This window comes from Lacerta agilis, chromosome 10 (genome assembly GCF_009819535.1).
Source record: "Lacerta agilis isolate rLacAgi1 chromosome 10, rLacAgi1.pri, whole genome shotgun sequence".
In the NCBI taxonomy this organism is placed as follows: domain Eukaryota; kingdom Metazoa; phylum Chordata; class Lepidosauria; order Squamata; family Lacertidae; genus Lacerta; species Lacerta agilis.
The window spans coordinates 7,951,715-7,977,745 of record NC_046321.1 but is presented as its reverse complement, the minus strand read 5'-3'; the positions used below and the strand labels follow the sequence as shown (position 1 = coordinate 7,977,745).

The 26,031-nt window shown below is 43.3% G+C and overlaps 1 protein-coding gene across 1 annotated transcript in view; it reads right to left on the bottom strand.

The window, feature by feature from the left end:
- Positions 1 to 21,151, bottom strand: part of TAF3 (TATA-box binding protein associated factor 3) — a 131,626-nt gene extending 110,475 nt beyond the window's left edge. The window contains exons 1-2 of the mRNA XM_033163001.1: positions 21,016 to 21,151; positions 17,474 to 17,716 (exon numbers count right to left, since the gene is read on the bottom strand). Coding sequence (XP_033018892.1) covers positions 17,474 to 17,650 — 177 coding nt within the window. The 5' untranslated portion in view covers positions 17,651 to 17,716; positions 21,016 to 21,151. The remainder of the gene's footprint in view (positions 1 to 17,473; positions 17,717 to 21,015) is intronic.
- Positions 21,152 to 26,031: the final 4,880 nt, after the last annotated feature.

Genomic DNA, 26,031 nt, shown 5'->3' with positions numbered 1-26,031 from the left:
TTCACTCTGGGCACCTAAACGATACATAAAGTTTTGTATTTCCGCCTTAGATAGTGCTTAGCTGATAGAGAGCGTGCAACAAGCAACAGTGTTTTCCATTGAGTGAAGACAAACACGCTGAAAAACAACACTATCCACAGCAATGGCACAAAGAATAAGGCTCCATTGCTAATTATTCAGGGAACTGAATTTAATTACAGAGAGAACATTAAACGCTTTCCAAAACTGGGGGAGGGGGGGTTAGCAAAAAAAAAAAAACCACAACCAACCCTGAAGACAACTCCACCAGCTACTAGTGCTACAACAGTGCCCTCTACTGGTTTAATAGCGTATTGCTTGAAACCATATAATGCGAGTGAATGAAAATTTCACTTTTCATTTGAACAACCAATAGTGCAAAGGTTTTAAAACACACAGCGTAAGATATTTTTCTCACACATGGGTGCTCAAAACATAAAACAAACCCCCTCAAATGGGTTGCACTATTTTTTCCAGACAGAGCTTCATCTGTTCTGCGGCTCTCATTCTGTGGAATCGGTTATTGAATTTTATTTGTTTATCGAATTGATACCCTTGCCCTTCATGGCAAACAATCCCGGGGCCGAGTCACACTCAAATAAAGGAAACGCAAAACACAGAACAAAACCAGTCAATAAAAGCATGCCCATCTTAAATCTTTTTACAGCGTGCATCTTTTGTGTGTGGTGTCTTTGCAAGCTGCTTAGAGACGATCGCAGTTCAGTGGTATATACATTATTTAAATAAGTAATCTGCTTCCTATGCCACTTATCAGGTAGCACAATTATCTCTCACTCCCACCGAAAGCCTGGAGGAATAGAAGGGTTCTCGGCTGAACCAGATACACCTCAGGGGAAAAGCGTGTTCCACAGTCAGTGCCACCACTAGTAAGTCCTATTCTGAGCCAAAACACCTTGAGATTTGCTTGGTGATGGAATAAAAAGGGAGGCCTCCTTGGCTGGTCTTAAAGCCCAGGCAGATTAATGCTGAAAGAGGTGCTCCATCGGAAAACTTGGTCCTAACTCACTCAGAGATTTCTACGTAAGCTCTAAAACCTTGAGTATGGTTCAGTGGGTATAGTCAGCTGGCTCAGACTATTCTGAACCACTTTTTTTAAAAGGTTCTGAGCACCAGTCACTCTGGCCTCTGCATTTTGCACCAGCTGGGCAGCCTCCAAACCATCTTCAGGGGCAGCCCCAAGTAGAGTGCATTTCAGTAATCTAGCCTGGAGGTTATCAGAGCATGCAGCTTGATCTAGAAATGCTCCCAAGCTATGGATCTGTTCCTTTGTGTGTGCATATATGCATGCGCAACTGTGCACAGAACAGGACTCTAACCCAATTCCCAGACACGCAAGCCACCAACCCACAGCAGCTCCATCTTGTTGGGATATAAGCCTGAATTTATCCAGCTCAATGCTACAGCCAAGCCACATCTGCGTGGCCTCATCTGATTTAGATGACAGGGACAAATAGAGATGAATGCCATCTGCATACTAACTCCTTGCTGTAAGATGCCCTGAGAACTCAGGAATATTGCTAACAAAGAAGAATCCACTTGCATTCTTCACCCTTATATGCTGTTTTGCCTCTAAAGAAGCTTGAATGTGGTTTCTGGGTGGTCTCCCATCCAAGCGGGGATAGGCCTGTGTTGCTTTCAAGACCATTTCCTGGATCCAGTCTTTAAAAATAACAACTCTCATTCCCATCCAGCCCTTATGATGAAAATGCATCTATGTCTTCATGATTTCCCACTGCTGGCACAGAGGACCCATGGCATCCCTTTCCACATTGTAAGGCAACCTGCAAGGCTGTCTTTCCAACACAGACTCCAGTTATGGTGGTCCACCTACAAACACCTGCTGCCCTCCTGCTCCCCTCTGGCCAGAACACTTCTTTGCAACAACAGAAATCTACACCATAGCAATTGATTTGCACGGCAAGACAATTTGGGAGAGACCGACGATGATGTTTTTCATCTCTCCATCCTGCAAGTTGGCCCAAAAGATCTAGAAATACGGACTTTTAGATTCTCTGTCCACCTAGCCTTTAGTAAACTACAGGCGCCACCTCAGAATAATTGTGTGTTTCACAGGCATCGGTGCCAACTTGCATGTTGTGAAATGCTTAAATAGCACACGCTCTTACGCAACTCTGCATGGGTAGCTCCCAAACACGGGTGTTCTTCCTCCTTCGCTGCTCCCAAAGCCACACGGCTCCCAACTGAGGAAAGCACCATAGAGCAAACTTTGATTACTCTGCATTAGCCGGAACAAGCGCAGCAGAGATTATTTTTCCAACAAATGAATACTCACGTATCCGTATGCAAACATTTAGAGAATAGAGGTCGCTCTGAATGTCACAATTGCCAAGAAAAGTAGCCTTGCATTTGCTTTGCTGCCATTCTACGGGTAGGAAAACTTCTAACTCAAAGCCTTTTGAGAGGACCTAGCCAATAACGTGTTTCAACTGAAGAGGTATGTAGCAACCTGAACTAAGAAATTTGGAAATACTGTACAGTTCTTTTACAACTGGTGTTACATGTTTGTGGTAGAGAAGAAAAGAAAACATCAGCCACAGTCCACAAAATATTCCAAAATAATTTGGATCGAATCAAAATATTCTCCCCAAGTTCAATGTCTGCTCGATAAAATGCCTAATTATTGTTCAATAATATTGAAAATGTGCTACTGGGATATAAATGACATGTGGAGTCATACAGAGATGACAGATATTATACAGAGATATGTACAGCATGTGGGCTCGATATTAATATGACTAGAGAAATGCCACCGATGTTTCTAGCAATTCAGCACCAGCAACCAGACTTGAATGCAGACATTTTTTTTATCAAGACATACTGAAATATTGTTGAACTGTATAGAAAACAACAACTACAAAGACAATGTAACAACAGCGTCAATTTATTTCCTGCCCTTCACCAGCAGGTTCCATCCAGGTTGGCTTACAACCATTTAAAATTCTACATTGAAAACAGTTTAAAACAAATTAACAGCCACGGGAATAGGGTGGGTCCCAAAAACACATATCTCAGGTATCAAAGGCTAGGTTAAAGAGGCGCATATATTGTTTGGAGCAAGAGAAGTCAACTCCATCAGCCGGAGCCAGTATAGCCAATTGTTAAGAGTTGTAATCCAACAGGCACCATGTTGGCTAACTGCCGGTTTAAAGTAACTGAATTCACACTGAGCCTCTAGTGTGGCAGACCCTGCCCTACGGAACTCCTAGCCGGCAGGGGCTAGGAAGGCACCATCCCTCCCTCCATTCAGATGTCTCCTGAATACTTTCTTGTTTGGGCAGGCCTTTGCACCATGCATTTTCTTTGTAACCCAATCAGTCTTGTATTGACGTTTTAAAATTAAGTTCTTACAGATATCTTTGCCAACTTTGTTTTTAATACGTCCTGTCCCGCCTTGTTGTTTTTATTTCATTACAAAAGTGCAGCTTATAAATTCGCAAATAAATCGTATTTGCTTTGCTGTCGAATGTGCAGGCACAGGAGGGTGCAAAACGGCAGACCAGTCCCGTGCATTCAACTTCTAAACCTTCCTCTGTGAAGGAAATCCTGCCGTGCAATTAACTGCACCAACAGATAGGCACATGGCCTATCAGCACGGACATCCATCTCACATCCTATGTGTAATGTAGAATTAGCACGTTACAGTTTTCTCATCAGTAAGTGTCTATTACAGCCTAAAGCCCCAAAGCTTCTCACTTCTGCAACGTGGATTAAAAACTATCTCTTGGCCTCAGTTTCTCTCGCATTCTTCTGTAAGTTATTCGGAATTTTCGCATTTGCTTTTCAACAGGAGCGGCCAGCCCTAGTGGGGCACAACCACAGTTAACAGCCTCCTAGCAGCAGTGCCACTGTTTGCAAATTTAATCGCCGTATGGGACACGCTGCATATTCCTGATTTGCAGGAGGTTGGACTAGATGATCCTCAGGATCCCTTCCAATTCTATGATACTATGGTTCTGCTTTTCAACTATGTCCTTAAAGCTTTTCACATAAAAATGTCCTCCCACCACCTGAGGTTAGGTGGTGAGGTAGTAGACAGAAGTACAGTAACCTCTAAACCAAGGTGTCTTATTCTGTGTCAGGGTCTGCAGATTTCCTTCACATCCAGAAAAAAAGGATGATGAGCCTCACACTCTGTATCTCTAACGAAAAGCGAAATACAGAAAGTTTCTGCCTTTCCTAACAAAGTTCTCTACAGAGGAAAAAATGTAAATATGTCCTAAAGGTCAGCAAACACGAGTTATTTCAGGTGAGGAGGAAAGTCTCTCTCCAGTATCAATCACATATTTTATTATGTGCTTCCAAAAACACCCCACACCAAACAAATACACTTGAGATCACTGTGCATTGCACAATTATCCAGAAGGGCATAATCCCATAGCATGATCAAGTCGGAGTCTGGGTCTGGTGCCTGGTCAGTGAGGAATTACTTAAGCAATGTCAGTGAAACACTTTGAACACCCTAAGGAACTATATCAGTCTTATAATTAAGTACTGCCATCTAGTCCTTGTTTCTGTCTGTTTTTTAAGTATTTTGTGCGTTGTTTTTTGTAAGACACCTTGTTGATTTCCCCCCCTAATAAATGGAAAGGCAGTACGTACATTTCTTAAGTAATAATAACTACGGTGTTGTTACTAAAACCCAGCAGGTTTTCTTTCACCAAATGTCATTCTATTTCGTCGTTTTGCTGTTGGTGCTGTTCACAAAACCCAAAATCATGTATAAAATTTGGTCCTGTTCACAAAACCCAAAATCATGTATAAAATCGTTTCCTCTATGAAGTGCTTCCAATTCTTGAAACACTGGCTTCTGCATTAACATATATATATATATTTGCTATGCATGCAAATTCCGTGATTTGGCGGATACCGTTTTCTCCCCCCCCCCCAAAAAGCCAGAAAAGTTGCACCTTTGGTGCCGCTGTGGCTTTAAAGGCACATGGCACAGAAATAAAAGCCTCTTTAATGGATGCTTTTAAGTTTTCCCATACAAAATCAAGCATTGCTTTGTTTCGTATTTAATTTGCAATAGGATACCCAGCAGCTTAGCTAAAAGAGCTTTCCTGGCCAGGGACTCAGCAGCGCCTGCTGAGATGGGCTCCACGCAGAGGCAGAACGCTATTGGAGGCCAACTCCACCAAACAGCGCCACGTTCTCCTTTAAAGTTAATCTGAACATGCCGGACTTGAGGGGAAATGAGAGGTGAGTTTCTCTCCCTTCCTATGGCACAGAGACTTCCTGAGCAAAGCTGACTGGGCAAAACCTGCCATTTCCTCCTTGGTATTCCCAATTGCATCTGTCAGACAGAGTTAGAGTGGCACACATACAGGGCGGGGGGGGGGGGGAGACGGCGGACCAAAAGCTAACACAGGAAAAAGTACTTTACACAATATAAGGACTCTTGTAAACTCTTATTATCTGAAAATGAGCTCCCCCTCCACCCGATATTTAAAACCACAAAGCTAGCCTGATACTAACAAGCTAAAAGAAAAAACACACACACACATATCTAGGAGACACCAGAACATTAACAAATGCCACTTATTTATTCCAATACTGGGGGTGGGGGGGGGTGGGATGCACAAAAATCTGGCAGGGGGGATCTTCCAGTCCACCCACTGGAAGCCAAGCAGTACTGTATAGCGAAAGTTGACATGCAACGGTTGGGTTCAAATTCCTGCTTAGCCCCGAGTCTCATTGGGTGGTCTTGGCCAACTCAACTCTCTTGCAGCTTAACATGAGATAAGGAAATGATGTAACCTGCCCCGATCCAGTGGGGTAGGGTGGGGAAGCAACCCAACACCCTCAATTCTCAACCACACTTCCTCTGATGAAAGCATCATTAATTTTCAGTAAGAACCTGCTTCCAAATATACATGCTTTGTATCCCAACCTAAAAGGGGAAAAGAAAACCTACCCGAGTCAGCCCTCAGGAAGGTGTTCTTCTGGCACATCCAAAATGACCGGTTGCATTAGCCAAGCACCTTCCATGGTGACCCTTTCCCTTCTTCCAGGCACAGACACTCATGACCACAATGTTCCTCACAACCATAACTGCAAATACAGGTTCCGGGGAGGGGGGAACTGTTCCACTCTGGGTGGCTTCCAACACATATACAGTGGTACCTCTGGTTGCGGACGGGATCTGTTCTGGAGGTCCGGTCAGATCCCGAGGTTTCCGCAACCTGAGGACTGCTTCTGCGCATGGGGCAAAACCCAGTAAAATACTTCCGGGTTTGCCGCGCACGCATCCCAAAGTTTACGTAACCGTAGGGATACGTAAACAGAGGTAGGACTGTAAAAGCATAATAAAACGAACATTAAAAACTTCCCTATACAGGACAAAATAAAAAATAAAAATATTCCTTCCAGTAGCAGGGTCGTTTTCAGGTGTCTTCTAAAAGTCACACAGTTGTTTTTCTGCTTGATATCTGATGGGATGGCATTTCACAGGGTGGGCGCCACTACCGAGAAGGCCCTCTGCCATGTCACTATAAAGTTACCATGTCCTCCTTTTCCGGCTAATGCCTTGACTCCCTTAGTTAATTTATAACTAAACCCCGTTATTGGTATTGGATTACGTTCATATTCTGGTGGGATTATTGCTGGCAGTATACCCCAGCAGCAAAAGCAACTGTCTACTCCACAACACTGTATACAGCTGCATTTTGCTCATGCATTTTGCTTCCAACCTCCAAATCAGAGGTGCGATGCGTCCATCCACTTAAAGTGCAATATTCCCATAGATGCCACATTTCTGCTGAAGATGCTCAAATACATCCTTGCTGGCTCAAGTAACACCAAGAAATGAAGGGGGAGACAATTTACGGAACACTTCGTGATTTCAATGAAGCAGGGGGCTTTATATCAACATATAAGAGCACCTAGCAATTCAATGTAGTAACTACCTATCAGTGGTGGCATTGGTGGTTAAGAAATTACATTTTTATCCCCATAGTCTACATGTAAACCCCATGTACAACTCACATATGCTACAAGTAGAAAACAGTGCAGTAAACTGGATGTTATTTCATTCATGCAATTCAGTGTGGGTTTTGAAGAATTTGGGGTTTTCTGTTCCTGTTCTTTTAGCAGAAGATGGTGGCAGGCTTGGAACACCTTAAGGCTTTTGGGAAGGGACACGTGCAGAAACACAAAACATGCAAACTGGGACTGGCACGGATAATAGGGCAGAAATGAAAGGGAACTGGGGGAAAAAACTAATGATGTATGGTTTTCCTTTCAAAATCAGTTGCACACTGCATTTATTGTTGTTCTTTTTCAATTGCTCACGCAATTTTTATTTTTATAAAATAAAAATTTTGTAAAAAATTTAACTTTTTATTTGTTAAAGTGATACCCAGCAAACACCCAATATTATATATATAATAAATAAGATTTTTTTAAAAAATGTTGTGTGAAACCAAAGAAGGGAAATGTGCCTCCACCATACAATGGGCACAATCTGCCTGGAACTTATCAACAGACGTTATTAAATGAATAGGAACTCCTCAAGAGCTCTATACACAGAACAAGGGAGTTCCCTGTGGACTGTGCTTATTAGACTAATTTGAAACAGATGGATTCTGGGGGAGAAAGGTTCCTGATGCTCCAAATGTAATGAGATCCTCAAGTTGTACACAGTACAGGAAGCAAAGTGACCACCAAATAAAGCAAAACATTAGCAAGAAATGCAGTGGGAGAGAACAAAATGGAATGACGGCTCAATTATGGGATAAAAAAAAATCCCTTGAAATAATCATGCTATGAAACTAAAATCATTAGCCCCCTCCCCCCCCCGCGAGTCAAATTTATTTCCTAAAAACCATTGGTCATTACAAAAATGGAAATATACGCAAGTTGTAAGGAACGTACATTTTTACACTGGGCTCCATTTGGTGCTATACATTTTTGTCTGATCTATTGGGCTGATAGAGTAAACACAGAACCTTTCTACATAAATATATTTATTCCTATCAACCAATAAGTAACAGATTATCTCACTTCCGTTCAAAAAATAACTGGCCCAGTAATCTCTTTAAAATTCATTTCCCAAGGGGAATTATACAGGCAGCAATACAATATATAATGGGAAATTATCTTCTACTTCTCTCTGGCCACAAATGTAAAGATAACAATAAGCACACACAGACCTTAAACATATGCCGTGAGCACAGCATGACGCATCAAAGCAATAAATGCTCTCATCACATAATGTGGGGGAGGGGATTGTCTACCATAATCAGATTTAACAGAAAAATAAAATGGTGAGAATTGCCTAGTTTGAAAAAAAACATCTATTTAACAAAAAGTCTGGCTCTTTATTTTAATGCAATAGGCACTGAGAATCAGTTCATACTTAAGCATGAGAGCGTCACATTTTTAGCCCAGCTGTATATAGGGCTGCCTCTGAAGGTGGTTCAGAAACTTCAGCTAGTACAGAATTCGGTGGTCAGGCTGCTCAGAAGATGGTTTGAGTATATTACGCCGATCCCGGCCCAACTGCGTTGGCTGCCAATTAGTTTCCAGGCCCAATTCAAAGTGTTGGTTTTGACTTTAAACGGCTCAGGACTGCAATACCTCAAAGACCTCCTCTCTCCAAATGAACCTACCCGGATCCTGAGATCATCCTGTGAGGCCATTCTTCATGTGCCTCTTCCACAAGAGGTCTGGAGGATGGCAACACGAGAATGGGCCTTTTCTGTGGTGGCTCCCCGTTTGTGGAGATTCACCTGGTGCCTTCATTACATACCTTTAGGCGTCAGGCAAAAACGCTCCTCTTCAATCAGGTCTTTGGCTGCTAGACATGCAAAGCCCTTTTAAATTTGTTGTGGGAGGGGGTGGGGGATTACCGGTTCATTGTTTTTGTTATTTTTACTATGTATTTTGTGGTTTTTATATTGTAATTTTATGTTGTGAACCGCCCTGAGATCTGCAATTGATGGGCAGAATACAAATTTAAATAACAACAACAACAATTTCATAATATCTATTGGAAATTTGCTCTGCCTAACATTTTTAAGGCAACCTCGTATAGAGCATATGCTTTAATTTAACCATTATGGAAGCAAACCTTGTACCAATTGTGGGCACCACAGTTCAAGAAGGATACTGACAAGCTGGAACGTGTCCAGAGGAGGGCAACCAAAATGGTCAAAGGCCTGGAAACAATGCCTTAGGGAGCTGGGTATGTTTAGCCTGGAGAAGAGAAGGTTAAGGGGTGATATGATAGCCATGTTCGAATATATAAAAGGATGTCATATAGAGGAGGGTGAAAGGTTGTTTTCTGCTGCTCCAGAGAAGCAGACACGGGGCAATGGATTCAAACTACAAGAAAGAAGATTCCACCTAAACATTAGGAAGAACTTCCTGACAGTAAGAGCTGTTTGACAGTGGAATTTGCTGCCAAGGAGTGTGGTGGAGTCTCCTTCTTTGGAGGTCTTTAAGCGGAGGCTTGACAGCCATCTGTCAGGAATGCTTTGATGGTGTTTCCTGCTTGGCAGGGGGTTGGACTGGATGGCCCTCGGGGTCTCTTCCAACTCTATGATTCTATGATTGAAACCCAACCTCGAATTTCATCATGAGAACAGGAGCGTTATGTGGGAGCAAAAAGAAATTTGGGTAGTTTCCAGTTTGATGACATTTGCCCACCCCACACTTCTGTAACATGTGCCACTTGTCTAAGATCTTGTCTTGAAAGTGGGCAAAAGTTTAACAGGGTCTTAGTCACTTGCACCATTAGAAGTCTTGTCGATCCCAGATGCCCTGCCTGCACATGATTCTGCCTAAACAAAATTCCTACATACTTAATAGAGAACAAGTTAAGGGTTTTAATATTATCCATCATCCACTTATGTGGCTTGGGCCTTTTATCAAATCACATTAAACTCAGTATCAGCAAAGCTCAAAGGAAGAAGTTCCTTTTTACAAAAAGACCCAAGATCTCTACAAAGATGCCTCATAGTTATCACTGTAATAGATACAAGCGCCATGCCAGCTTCAGAAACTAGTATGGAAACTTCGTCATCAAAAAATGTGGGAGATAAATGCTGAAGATTTTGAAGATTAAACAAAAATGGCACAGACATCAATGTCCTACAGTCCTCAGAGCAGGGACTGTATATATAGGCCAGTTAAACGAAACCTAGCTTTAAGTTCAGTATAAGAAGAAAGGTTTTTAATTAAATTTAGTAACTCCCTTATCACAACATTCGTACTGAACAATTTAAACCAAGTCTCTGTCTGACAAATCAAAATCTGAAAAGAGATCTAAAATTGCACATATTCAGAGGGGTAGCTGTGTTAGTCTCTTCCAGCAAAAACAGCAGAGGGTTTGTGCCACCTTAAAGACCCACAGATTATGGCGTGTCGCGTGAAACCACGTTGTGTCAGATGAGCCAAAAAAACCTACGTCAAAGAAAATTTATTAGTCTTTAAGGTGCTACACAACTCTCTCTTTTTGTTTTCATAAAGCTGTAGACCCTTTCTAGAGACATATGGACCAAAACAGAGGAACTATGTATTCTTGGCTTTCCTTTAAAGGATCCATTCTATTCTTCCTCTACAATATTCTGTTCATCAGCATCAATTGCTAATTTCAGCAAAACAGGGATTGAATTTTACATATGAAATCCAACAGATTTACGAAGCGATAATTCTTGGGTCTCTCTTGGAATGGATACAAAGCTTGACTCCCATCAAAATTGAATCTTACCAGAATTACAAAAGAGTAAAAAGCTTTGCAAGTACTGGGGTCCACCAATTGATATTTTGTATATAAATGGGGGGGGGGTAATCATATCCCCATGAGATGCAATAATTAGCAAGATCCTGAACAAGCTTTCTAACTTTGCCCTCTGTAACAGGAGGCATTAAGATGTATTCTTCATATCAGGGGAGGTTACTTGCAGACACTTCATTGCCAAGCTATTCCAAGAATTAAATAGAGATAAAAAATGCTCTCCCTACTGTGTGGGTAACATCTGTGTTCAATGGACTATTTGGTTTCCCTCTTTCCATTATCCCCAAATATACGGAATAATGGGGTTCTTTTTCAGTCAACGTCGTTCTCCTTTATTCTTGACCCCATGACAATGAAACTAAAACAGCATTTTGTATCTCAGCAGTGCAATTTCTCCTTCAATGTAAATAATTCAGGATCTAATTAGCAGGTTTTATGCACCATAGAACAGGTTTTTTTTCCCAGCAGGTGGCTGAACTGAAAAACTATTACCCTCTTCCTCTGAAATTGTGTCCTTTTATATAGGCTGAAGCATTAAACGGGCAATTTTCATTTAATTTTTAAAAGAATTTGCATGGAAGTAAATAAAAAATCCAACCACTGCAAAGACTTAAGCCTAACCTTCAACGCAATACCTAATTTATTCAAAATTATGCTACTGTCGCAACAAGCTGCACCCCTCACTTGTACTTATCCCATACATTGATTAATAGCCTGAATTTCCCATAGTCTTGAGGTAGCTACCGGTACCTATCTAGGCTCATCATGCACCTTCAGCTGTGTTTTTAAGGCAAACACATCCTTCTAATCAGTATTCTTGCAGTAGTCTCCTTGTTAACTACATCAAGCAAGATCTCAGGCAAAATTTAACAATATTTTCAAAAGGATCACTTGATTGACACTCTGTAGGGGGGGGGGTTATATACTCAATACTGAGCAGACTACCCCCCACCCTCACCTGCCCAGTCTCTGCTCACATCCCATATTATTCTCCCTTTGAAATCTGTCTTCCCTACTGGCTCTTCTCTAACGGCATCGTCTGTCTGCTTCTCAAGCTTGGCTGCCTTTCTCATTTTGTCCGTTTCTCCTGTTGCTTCTCCCTGCTAGGTCGATGCATACATGGAAGCTCATTTGTACAAAAAGCAATCAGTGTCTGGCACTTGACAAGTGGAATGGCAGAGGGAACTTAACACAGACTTTTACAGTACTTAACCACCAGGCATGGGTAGTTGACAGGAGAAGCTGTTTCAGGCTGGCCTCCTAGCCAGAAACGCATGGGGATGGGGAGACAGGAAGGCTGGCTATACAATACAGACTTAAGAGCGTAGCACTGAAAAGCTTCTCTGCCTCCAAAACATGCTGCCTGAAAACTGGCAGCCTATCATGGCTACTGAAATTACGATTCAAAATGAGAAGAGAGAAAGAGAAATGGGCACTCCTCTCTGTTTCTAAAGGGTGACACACAATGCAGGTATTTCTGTGTAATGGTGGCTTTGTGTCTCCCAAAAGCAGGTCATATAGGTGGGCAATATCCTTAGCCCTTTTGTCCACTTGGCCTATGTTAGGTTTTCATTGTGACACATAACAGCAGCTCAGCAAGGTTTCCCACAGAGACCCAAGATGCACAGATTTAATATCGTTTTATGAATCTCAGCTTCCCCAATTTTGTGTCTGTTCCACCCACCCTTCCTATGGATTTGGATTTGATATCCCGCTTTTCACTACCCTAAGGAGTCTCAAAGCGGCTAACATTCTCCTTTCCCTTCCTCCCCCACAACAAACACTCTGTGAGGTGAGTGGAGCTGAGAGACTTCAAAGAAGTGTGACTAGCCCAAGGTCACCCAGCAGCTGCATGTGGAGGAGCGGGGACACGAACCCGGTTCCCCAGATTACAAGTCCACTGCTCTTAACCACTACACCACACTGGCTTCCTATGATTCATCATTACTTTCCTTCCCTAGATCTGCTACTTCCTGCACCTTTATTTTCCTGAGTCTGCTTTCACCCATCACATTCAATCCCAAACCCCATTCCTTCTCTGCCCGATTCCCCTGGTCACTACCTCTCTCAAACTATTGCCTTCCATTCCACCAGGCTTCTGTCTCATCACAGGTTAGCCAACAACTGAAGAGAGGTAGTTAGGTAACAACCAGCCTTGGGGATTTGTCCCTTTTCTTGAATTAGTAATGAATTTGCTTTTCCGGCAAAATGACAGAATTGGTATTTGACACAGTGGCATGTTCTTAGCTTTCATAGGGTACCTCATTCTTGCCTATGATCAAGACAGACACCCTAAAAACACAATGGGTTTTATCCAATGTCAGTCCTACTCAGAGTAGACCCAGATAAACTGAAGACATGACTGAGGCCCATTAATTTCAACAGGTCTACTCTAAGTATAACTCAACTTGAGACCATATGAAATATGTCCACCCACTGTATTTCCTCACGCACTGTGCTCATAACAACTACAAGCTTGTTAAGTGTATGAATCAAAATGCACCATTTAGCAATGGTCCTCCATTCTTGCCATGGCCTTTCGTGCTAAACAAAGCAGCTATCTTTGATCTAATCAGGATTATACAAAACAGAATCCCTGTCTCAACAGAGAAAAGGGAAGATCTGTTCCTCCCTAGATATGGAGGCGATCATATCTATTTACATCGAATGGCAAGCAAAATAAACTAATTCTATATCCTGAAGACAGCAATTTGTTTAAGCTTGAATGTGGTATTTCAGCTCACAAAGACCAGCACACGCAGCAGACAAGAGCGCTAACCTGAGTCATTTATAAGGTAGGAGAGCAACACCTGCTGGTCATGGGTTATAGTAAATACACAAAAGTCTCTACTACAGAAAAATTATCCAAGCAATAGGCACTAAAAACAAAAACTTCACTTCTCAATAGCTACATACATACAAAATATTGAGAGAGATAATAAAGTGAGAAGAAACTATCAAGTTTCGCCCACGATAAATGTATGAACAAATAAATTCTCAAGGGCCACTCACGCACTACTGCAGCTGACACTGTAGCATGTGAGACTGTATCCTATACTGGAACTCCACTGGTGCAACTGACTTGCATGTACCAACAGAGCTTCCTCTTCCTCTCCCTTCCAGGCCCCTCCCATATTGTCAAAACCAGCTTCGGGGGTTGGGGGACACACCCACCCAGAGATTTTGTGGTGCACGGAAGGAGAGGAAACGTTAAGTCTCATTGTGCCAGTGGAGCCGCATGTGCAGAACACTGAATGCAACCCACGGTCAGCTCTATTTGGCAGAAAGAGCTTCAGATTCAATCTGAATTATGTACCTGGAAATGGAAACCTGCAAAAATTCACAGGTGCGTCATGTTGTTGGCAACACTTCTCTGTGTGTCGGTTCCATACACCCGCAACATTGGAGCATTAAATGAATACATAACACAGATCTATGGTGTGACCATGCTTGGAATACTATGTGCAGTTCTGGTGGCTGCATTGCAATATGGGTGTCGCAGGCCTGGAAAAGACGCAGAAAGGAGTGATCAAAATGCTCAGGGAGGTGGAGCAATATGAGGAAGTTTTACAATAATGAGTAGTGGCAAGCAGGAGAACATTTTGCTGTTCAGGGCTTTCCAGTTATGGGGGAAAGCCCCCTTTCTGGTAATCTTTTGCCTAAATTCAAAACATGGTGGGACTCACGAGGACAGGTTGTGACAAAGATCATACGGTCCAGGCAGATTCATATGATACAGAGTTGCCACATTTTGCTTTAGATGAACTGAATGTCACTGTATGACGAATGTGTGCCTTTAGGATGCAAATTTTACACAGTCCATAGGAACTTTTATTTACTTCTACCTTGGCTTTTCTCATATCATTAGTTCAAAACAGGTGTCAAAAACACTAAAGTATAATATAAATAACTGAAATTGCTATCCAAATGATGTCTAATACTATATAACTCACAAAAAAATGCAATCTGTCATTTTAGGAATTGGCCCAATTTGTATCTGTCATTTTAGGAATTGGCCCAATCTGTTCCGAGTTGCTCTATGGTCTGTCCAGTTTGACTCATGCTTGGGATCTGAAGCAGCTTCATTGAAAACAAATTTCATTTTGATAGGAAATCAAAGCAGACAGAAGTGGATGAAATTTGCAGGCACGGCAGCCCCTCAAAAGTGGCTTAAACCTGCCAAATTATAAACAATATGTAGAGATTTCAGAGAGCTGAAGGGCACTGTTGGCATTTGATGGCATACATTCTTCTAACAGTGCCCTTCAGCTCTCTATATTGGACAAACAGGCCAAACCCTACACCAAAGGATAAATGGACATAAATCTGACATCAGGAATCACAAGACAGAGAAACCAGTAGGAGAACACTTCAATCTTCCAGGACATTCTATAAAAGATCTCAAAGTAGCTGTCTTATTACAAAAGAAATTCAAAAATAGACTGGAAAGAGAAGTTGCTGAATTGCAACTTATTACCAAACTTAAAACCACAGCGAGACCTGGTCTGAATAGAGACATTGGATTCTTATCTCATTATACATGATAAAGCTATTTTTAGCCATCTCACCTCTTGCTTTTTCCTGTAAGACCAATTGCCGTCGTTAACAGTCGTTAACAGGTTTACTACACCTATCAGCCAATCCCCCATTCCCACCACCCTTCTGAGTAATACCCCTCCCTACCCTCTCACTATATATAAGGGTCTGGTGACTTCTGTTTCAGTGTATCTGAAGAAGCTCATACCAATAACAAACTTACCGTATTTTTCGCTCCATAGAACGCACCGGACCATAGGGCGCACCTCATTTTTAGAGGAGGAAACAAGGGGAAAAAAATATTTTTCCGGTTTTCCTCCCCTAAAAGCCCTTTTTTGTGGGTTTTTTTTTTTTTGAGGATCAGCTAAAAGTTTTGCAGCTGTTTTTGCAAAGGCAAAAGGCTTTTTTAAGGATCAGCTAAAAGTTTTGCAGCTTTTTTTGCAAAGGGAAAAGCCCTGGTTGGTTTTTTTTTTTGAGGATCAGCTAAAAGTTTTGCAGCTGTTTTTGCAAAGGCAAAAGGCTTTTTTTTAGGATCAGCTAAAAGTTTTGCAGCTTTTTTTGCAAAGGGAAAAGCCCTGGTTGGTTTTTTTTTCGAGGATCAGCTAAAGGTTTTGCAGCTTTTTTTGCAAAGGGGGAAAAGCAAAGCTCCTTTTGCAAAGGGGGAAAAGCAAAGAGGAAAAGCCCCATTTTTATGAGGTTTAACTCACATTTCTGAAAAAATCTTAAGGAAAGGGAGCCATTTCTACAGTTTCCAGACAGATAATCTAATCAGCCAGTCACATGTCCTGGGGAAACAAACAACCTCCCTCTGCAGCACATTCAACAAAGGAGGGCGGGGCTGAAAGGGAGCCCGGACTCTTATCTCTCTCCCGATCTCTTGCTGATCAGCTGCTGAGCAGGGTCCTTTCAACACTCCCTTTTCTCTTTGTAAAATAAAAAGCATGATCCTCTTTTGGCCCCTGGGCAATTCAGCTCCAGGGACCACCATTCGCTCTATAAGACGCACAGGCATTTCCCCTTACTTTTCAGGAGGAAAAAAGTGCGTCTTATGGAGCAAAAAATACGGTAGTTGGTCTCTAAGGTGCTACTGGAAGGAATTTTTAAAAGCCTGCAATAGTACTCCTATCACTGGAACTAAAACCTTCTCAGATACAAGGACTCTTTATGCCACTTTATCCTCACTGACATATTACTGTTCATCTGTACAGTGGTGCCCCGCTAGACGAAAATAATTCGTTCTGCGAAAATTTTCGTCTAGCGGGTTTTTCGTCTTGCGGAGCGGCAATGACAGCCGCGCTCCGCAAAACGAAAAAAAAAAAGACAAAAATTTTTCGTCTTGCGAGGCAGCCCCATAGACTTTTTCGTCTTGCGGGGCAGCCTTCCGCTAGACGAATGCCTTCGTCTAGCGAGTTTTTCGTCTTGCGAGGCATTCGTCTAGCGGGGTACCACTGTATAAGTGGGTTCTGAGGCACAGTTCACTCAGCGTTCCAAACTGATCAGCTGAAGTTAGTAGCTCACAATAATTTTCACCAGCCTACCTACTTGCCATGTCTTTTGAAACAATTCATAGCACATTAAATTCCTGAAAAGAGGTGGAGGAGAAGAGAACCTACTTTTTCCACGGTACAAAACCTGGTCATTTCCCTGTTATTCTTACTCACCCATAGTGACCAGGTGAATGTCTACTTGGAAATTTGGCTCATTCAATACACGTCGCAATATGCTTTGCTCACATGCCAAGTTGTAATGAACCCCATGACCGATCTTAACCCTATAATGTTTTTAATTCAGGTTCTTCACAACTTTTATCTGGGAAACCGATGCTGGGACGTTAGTGAATTGCCCCAAACCAAATAGGGCTTGCAGTGATTCTAACGCAGCTCCATTTCCTACATGGCAGCTCTTTGAGCCATTTGTCAATGAAGCCAGTGGAACTACCATGATAAACTTGAACAGCAAAATGTGCTGCCTGCCACTACACATTATTGCAACACTCAATTCTGCTGCTAGCAGTAACATATCCTCACGATGTGACACAGAAGGTAACAGACTCCAAGCTTCCTGAAATGCAAGAGAGCAGGAATTACTGCTCAAAAACAAGCAGATAAAAATAAAGCAAATAAATTATTAATTTCTCACCTTCTTGAGAAGAGACAATGGGTGGCAAGTAATCAGGAATATACTCTTTCCTCTCTTCTGCATCTTTGCTTCCAGGCTGGGGAAACTGCAGGACATTATTCTTGCTGACAGGGTATAAGGGGATTTGATGCGCAAAAGTGACTGGCTCAATATTGAGTATGTAATCTTCCAGTTCATGCAGGTTGACCCCCATAAGCTTGAAGGCTTCACCTACATCCTCCAAAATTGGATCTGTCCGGCCATCTGTTAAAAAAGGGGAAAAAAGGAATCAAGAAAGGTTTTGAAAGCAAACATTGCCAGTGCATAAGAAATATGTTGATTTAGTAGCTTTAAAAGGGAAAGCAGCAAATCACTGTTAAGAAAAGTCCCAGCTGCCTCATTGCCTGGGTGTCCAAAAATCTGATTCTGGCAACTAGGAATATCAACATTTTTTCACAGGGTTCTTTAGGTCCTAAACACCTGACACTGCACTACTAGCATTTGAAATCTTTGTTTCTACTTCTGGTTCAGACTTTAAAAATATATGCACGCACACAAGGCTACAGCGACATTGGAAGAATTTATATCCATACATGATGGTGAGTGAAACTCAGGTGGCCAAGAATTACAGAAGTAAGTCAGGATGCCAGTGGCTCAACCTATGTGTAGATGCAGAAAAGTGATGCCCCATGATAATTTGTTGGAAACAGAAAGGGACGGGCAGGGACATGGAAGACTTTTTAATTCCAATGCATTCCTCCATCACCATCAACACGACCTCCACAAGGGAGTCCCTCTGGGAAACCCATTTGGTTGAAGGGATATAAAAATGTGTATTTCACCATGTGGCAGCGTTTAAAGACAACGAGGTGTCCATGTGGCTGCAGGAGTCTTAGGCTCATATAAGCATGCATGACTCCTCAGACAGTCACCTGAATGCAACCAGAGACCTTGCCCCATGAACTCAGAACTGTTACTTCAGTTGGTGGGCACAAACTTATGGGTGTAAAGGCAACTCCCCCCTCCTTTGCTTTTAAGTTTCCATATCCTGACTTTTTAGAAGCTCAAAGTATATACCGTACATCATTGTGCAGCCATATAAATATGAACAGTTTACCCTTGTTAGTTCCCCCACCACCCCCACAGACACTAGTTTTATTTGGACCATCCGTATGGAGTACCATCACATCCTCTGCTAGTCCCATCTCCCCAGTGCCAGGGGAAGGTCCGAAAGGGAGAGGTCTACTCTAGGCACATTACCCACCCACCCCAGTTTAAAACTCTGAATGACGGGGGTGCGAAATCAAGGTGGGGAGCCTAGAAAAGAAGAGGAGACTCTCCTTGTCAGGCCTTCCCCTTGACATGTGGATGGTGGAGAACAGGGGCAGCAAGGGATGGGGCCCCTGTTCTGGTGCTTCATGAGAAGTTACAGAACTACTGATTTGGGCCAGATAACAGTTCAAAATCTCCACTATCCCTGGAACAGATGAACTGTCCTTAGAAGAACGTACGGATCTGCTTTTTACTTTCTTAGTGCACTTAGTCCAATACTGTCATTATAGATATATTCCCTCAACCTACATCAACTGAACTGGTACTTATTTCTACAATGAGCCATTTCTTTGCGTTTGTAACTTCATACTGTTCTATGTTCATGTATGTATGTTTCTTGGGAGCATTGCTTTCCCTGTGATAACCCAAGTCCATTAAGAATCCTATTTAACCTGCTTCCTTCTTAAACATTGAAATAAATATAATTAAGAACTCTGGCCGGAGGTTTCAACCAAAACGATGCGTTTACTCGTGAGTAAATACAAATATAGTATCAATCCTGTTAAGCATTACAGTCTTAAATAAAGAAATAGTTTCACATTGAAAAATCCCTTGAAAGTCTTTTAGAAGTTGATGTAAAGGCTTCTACGATGCGTGTCAGATGTATAATGAGACAACTGGAGACCAGCATTACAGTCTTAAATAAAGAAACTTTACATCAACTTCTATATATAGCAGGGCTATATAAATACTACAGTGTTAAATAAATGCTAGTCCAGGAATGCATAAGTACACCCCTTCTCTGTCATCTTTATAACAGCCCCTTTCCCCCGCTCCTGGTTGGCCACTGTGACAGTAGGATGCTGGACTAGATGGGCCACAGGCCTGATCCAGCCGGCTCTTTGTATGTTCCTTTGTATGACAACTCCAGCCCTTCACTCCATCAACTTGACAGAGCCATGCGCCACCTCCGCCACTGAAGACGACCACATAAGTGATACTACTCCCCTCCCTACATTCAATATTAGTCAAGTGACAACAACCCATGTGGGCATCACTCTCTCACTATGACAACCTTATGGTCCTCCCCACCCACCCACTTCTTACCATAACAACTCCATGGTACACCAGTGTCCACTACTCTAGTCACTTCGCTCTTCAGAACACCACATGCCCCCCACCGACTGCAGCCCAATGCCCATATCATGCCACCACTATAACAACCAACTCGGGGGGGGGGGGTCCTCCCCAGGGAAGCTCGCGAGACACCTTTGTTCCAGATCTTTAGGTGCCAGGCAAAAACATTCATCTTCTCCCAGTCATTTGGCTGATGAAACAATCTACGGCCTTTAAAACTGTATGTGTGTTTGGGTGGAGGGGATATTGTTTTGTTTGTCACTGTGGTGTGCCTTTTGCAGTTTTTATACTGTAGACTACCCTGTGATTCTCGGATGAAGGGCGTTATAGAAATTCAGTAAGTAAATAAATGAATAGCAAACCCCACAGCCCTCCTCTGCCTCCCATACTGCGACAACTCCCCACCCTGCCCCCCCCATATTTATTATTATTATTGAATTTATATTCCGCCCTATACACGCAGGTCTCAGGGCGGTTTACAGTTTAAAATCAGTATATAAAAACGTAAAAGACATAACAAAAACCCAATAATCCCCCCAAGACATTTTAAAAGGGCATAGCTGAAAACAGTTAAAAAACTAAACTTAACTCAGTTGGTCTCTAAGGTGCTACTGGAAAGAATTTCCTATTTTGTTTCGACTATGGCAGACCAACACGGCTACCCACCTGTAACTAAAACTAAAAACAACAATTTAAAAGAAGAAGCAGTGCCCTCCAGCCCCATGGCCACGTCGTGACACCTCTATGCCCACCACATTTCCACGTCCCCAAAATATCCGCTCCAGCCCCAAAGCCACGGCGTGCCAACCCCCATGCTCCCCCCCCACCTAACTCCAGCCCCACAGCTACACCATGCCACTATGACAACCCCAAGGCCCTCCTCTGCCCCTCACACTACGACAACCCCACACACCCCATATCCGCTGCAGGCCCACTGCCATGTCGTAACACTTCCATGCCAGCCCCATATCCACATCCCCCATATCCGCTGCAGGCCCACGGCCACGTCATGCCAGCCCCACGGCCCACTCCCCCTAGATCACCTCACGTGCTGCCCCCATTCCCTACCCCCCCTCCGCCCGCGGCCTGCCCCCCCTCCCCGTGACAGCTCCGTCGCCATGGCGACCCCCCCCCCACCCGCGGCCGTTACTCACAGAGCTCGCAGTAGCGCCGGCAGCCTCGGCCCAGCGAGTGCAGGTACCTCTGCAGGACGTCGGTGAGGAGGTCGCAGGCGGAGAGCTGCACGGCGTCCCAGCCCAGCGCCTGGCACACCTGCGCCGCCGACACGCGCAGCAGCCAGCGCGAGTAGCTCTCGCACATCCTCACGGCCCCGGAGCCATGGCCTCGCCCCTCACGCCGGAGACGCCGCCAGCCCCGCAGCAGCAGCAGGCGCCCTACGGGGTCCCGCAGTCGTCAACGCCGCCGCCGCCGCCAGCGCCCACCGCGACGACGAAGACGCCGCCGCCATCTTGGGGTCGCCCGGGCAGACCGCGCCGGCCGAGCCCAGAGCGAGCAGCCAGATCGAGTCGCTCGATTCGCTCCGGCGTCGGCTATCCAGGACGCCTGGGGGGAGGCGTGACGTCACGCGGAGAGGAGCGTTTCCTTCTTCTGCCGCCGGGGCTTTTTATTCTAGCAAAAAACGGCTTCTGTTGCAAGTTGTCACGGCTAGAGGTTGCTGCAAATGCACGCCCTGCAACATTTCTCGGGTGAAAATAGGGACGTCAATAATAATAATAATAATAATAATAATAATAATGGAAGAAAAGCCTAATAATAATAATACAACAACAACAATTTTATTATTTATAGTCAACAAAAACCACAATTTTATCATTTATACTCAGCAGCAACAATTTTATTATTTATACTCAACAAAAACCACAATTTTATCATTTATACCCAGCAGCAACGATTTTATCATTTATACCCTAGCCATCCGATTGGGTTGCCCCACCCACTCTGGGCAGCTTCAAGCGTATACAAAATCATAACAAAGCATTAAACATTGCACTACCTTTGTAAATCAAGAAAATCTTTAATAAAAATATTTTTTATATAAAAAAACATTAAAAATTTATCAAAATGCTTTTATTTGGGGTTGCTGTCGTGTCTCTGCTGCAGATCACAGCGGACTCCTTTGAGTGTCATTGTGTCTTAAAAAGGTAAAGGACCCCTGACCATTAGGTCCAGTCGCGGACGACTCTGGGGTTGCAGCGCTCATCTTGCTTTACTGGCTTAGGGAGCCGGCGTACATGTGGCCAGCACGACTAAGCCGCTTCTGGCGAACCAGAGCAGCGCACGGAAACGCTGTTTACCTTCCCACCGGAGCGGTACCTATTTCTCTACTTGCACTGGTGTGCTTTCAAACTGCAAGTTTGGCAGGAGCTGGGACCGAGCAACAGGAACTCACCCTGTTGCAGGGATTTGAACCACCGACCTAGGCTCAGTGGTTTAGACCACAGCGCCACCCACGTTCCCATTGTGTCTTAGGTCTATGTAAAGTACTACAAATTGTGACCCCATAGTCGCCTTTGACTGGACTTAACCATCCAGGGATCCTTTACTCTTTTTTTCTTAACCTTACAAATTGCAGGGGCTTGGGCTCGATGACCCTCAAGGTCCCTTCCAACTCTGTGGATGCTGTTGTTGTCTGATCATAGCTAAGCTCTGGAACTCACTGCCACAATAGGCAAGGATGGCCACCAATTTGGAACAACAGAATCATAAGAGTTGGAAGGTCTTCCAGGACTTGCAGCCAAGATGGTAATCAGGTATACCAATGGCACCTTCTCACTTTAATATGGCTTAACCAGAGTACATTTATACAGGTATACCAGCTTTGGCTCCAAGGAGCTCAAGGTGGTTCTCCCCTCCTCCTTTTATCCTCACAACAACCCTGTGAGGTAGGCTAGGCTGAGAGAAGACAGCAGCCTGACCAAGGTCACCCAGTGAGCTTCATGGCTGAGTGGGGATTCGAACCCTGGTCTGCCGGGTCCTAGTCCAACACTCTACCCACTGCACCACATAGAACAGTGTTTTTCAACCTTTTTTGGGCAAGGGCACACTTGTTTTATGAAAAAAATCACGAGGCACACCACCACTAGAAAATGTTAAAAAATTTAACTCTGTGCCTATATTGACTATATATAAAGTAATTCTCTTGAATAGGAATCAAATAAACACAATTTTTCCCACGGCACACCAGGCAACATCTCGCGGCACACTAGTGTGCCGCGGAACAGTGGTTGAAAAACACTGACATAGAACACTGGTACCTTACTTTCCCAGGTTACATAACATTCAGATGATATAAAATGCATCTTTGCAGCCCCAAAGCTAAAAGAAACAAAATGGCTTTTAATTACAAGAGCACAAGGAGAGTTTTTAAGGAGACTCTTCTCTTCCATATGCATGTGAGAGCAGAAAGCAGCAAACACACTCACTGCTGGATAGTTTGGGCACTAAGAGGATCCAATTCCCTCTCTCTTGAAGAAGCAGCCTTAATTTTCCATGAAGGATTATATATATTTTTCTCTAATATTTAAAAAGGAGCAGAAGTTAGCCAAAACTCCCTCCTTCCTGCATTAGCTATCCATATCTGTCGGGAATTTGCTTTTTTCCCATGCCAACTATAAACTGGGCATTTGTCCCATTTTAAAGCATGCTTGGACTGGAACAATTACCTTCTAGTCTGCATTACATTTTGAATCCAAGTTTAGGGCAAGCCTGGGAAAAATGTCATCTCTCACAATTGGGTTTTAATTTGAGGGCAGCAGCAGGCAAATTGATACTCTGAAGAGGCAATTAGTCCCATCTTGGCAACTCTCTTATCGCTGATTCCGTGACAAATACCTAAGCAATCCACGGAGGTGGTAAACCTGGGTTTAGGCCAGTGGTTCCCAAACGTTTGGGGGTGCCACCCCCTTGGTTCCATAAACTCACCCCCAGTACACCCTCCCCTATAAAAAACATCATTCAGAATAGTAGTTTGCAAGATCCACTTAGGAAGAGAACAATAAAATCCAAAACAGTAAAAACTAGCTGCATATTTATTCAAAATCCAGTTAAAACTATTTAAGTTAATTAATTCAGCCCAGACAGCAGTTTACAGAGCTCAGTGCTAAGGCCAGGAGGATAGACCAGATTACCTGAGAGGTAAAAGGGAAACATTCTGATCCCAAACTGTTGTCATGGTCCGGCTAAATGCCGAGGAATGGTGGGAGGCACCAGCGGGGGAACCGCCAAGGGAAGAAGGTATGAAGAGGGAGGAGCAGAGACAGGCCCGTTGGCATAGTCTCAGATTACTTGGGAAGAACCCAGTGAAGATTTAGGCAGCCTCTACAACTGCCTCATAGGGGCAAGACCTACTAAGAAGAGTTGCCGTGCTCCTTAGGCATGGCACCCTTGGGCAGACCTGGTTTCTTCTAATAGAGTTAACTTCACTTCCTCAGTGTGATTTATTACTGACACCTGTTATTTCCCCCCCCCCCATCTAACTGCAAATAATCATGGATCACTTCATACAATGGTTAATAATAATAATAATAATAATAATAATAATAATAATAATAATTCTATTTATACCCCGCCCTTCCCAGCCAGAGAACCGGGCTCAGGGCGGCCAACATCAACCAAAATCACAACAAAAAACATAAAAACGATCAATTTAAAATAACAGATTAAAATACAAATTTAAAATTCAATTAAAACTGCAGGTCTCAATTTCAAAATAACCCACCAATAAAAGATGAAGCATAAATATTAAACAGAAACCAACCCAAAGGCCAGGTGGAACAGCTCCGTCTTGCAGGCCCTGCGGAAAGATGCCAAATCCCGCAGGGCCCTGGTCTCCCGTGATAGGCTGTTCCACCAAGTCGGGGCCAATATTGAGAAGACATAAATGTCAAGACATACCCCGTAGCATGAATGTCACAGGTGTTTCACAGCACACTGATCAGGAATTAAGAAACCTGCAGATTTCCAGGAGTTCCAGATTCCATTGACCCCAGCCAACAAGGCCAAGTATTATGGAAGCTGTGGTTCAGTAATATCTGAAAGACCACATATCCCCCAACCTTGCCACATATCATCGTTGCTCCCACTAGCCCCAGCCAGAATGACCAAGTCAGGGATAACAGGAGATGTAGCCCCAAACCTCTGTAGGGCACAAGGTTGGGGGAGGCTAGTATATAGCTGGAAAGGTTGGCATCCGTCTTTCTCAGGAGACAATGTAGGACAACACCTTTAGGGGTGAAGTCAAACTGTTCAAAGGTAACAGCGCCTGGTAGCAGCTTGGGAAATGACCCTCAGTTGAACTAAGCATTTCTTCTTGAATACAGCACTGATGTATTCTTGATGTCAGAGCTAAATAAACTTCTATACTGTTTAGATGTAGTTCTGACTTTATAATTCCCAAGAGAAAAGCTTCTGGTTGGTTTTTTTTTTTTACAAATGTTATCTTAAACATCTTGTTCAATTCATTATATATCATTTCCCAGTAAGTTTTAACCTTATTAGACCACCACATATGAAAAAATGCACCTTTCTCTTTACATTTCCAACACTTACTTGATTTTGGTTTACACATTTTTGCCAGTCTACTAGGTGTTAGATACCATCTACCCTGTTTCTCCTAAAATAAGCCATAGCCATAAAATAAGCCATAGCAGGATTTCTATGCATTTGCGAAATATAAGCCGTTCCCCAAAAATAAGCCATACCCCGAAAATAAGCCATAGTGACGTGGTACCTCCCATTAAAACAACCTGGAGAGGCGTGGCTATGCAGTGTACCGATGCGACACGGTTAAAATAAGACATCCCCTGAAAATAAGCCATACTGTGTTTTGTTGAGCGAAAAAAAATATAAGACGGTGTCTTATTTTAGGAGAAACACGGTATATAACACCTTCATATAATTTTCTCCTTAAACCGTAACATGCTGTAAATTTTATATCCGTATTACGTCGTTCCCATGGTTCCATGCCGATATTCAGTGAGAATCTGTGGATTGAGGTGTATATCGAACATAGGGAAGGCATGTGAGCACATCTAACCTACTTACTGCATTGTCTTCACCCCAGGGCACGGCTGGTGAACCTGTTGCCCTCCAGATATTGTCGGACGAATACAACTCCCATCATTCTCAATCATTGGCCATGGTGGCTGGGG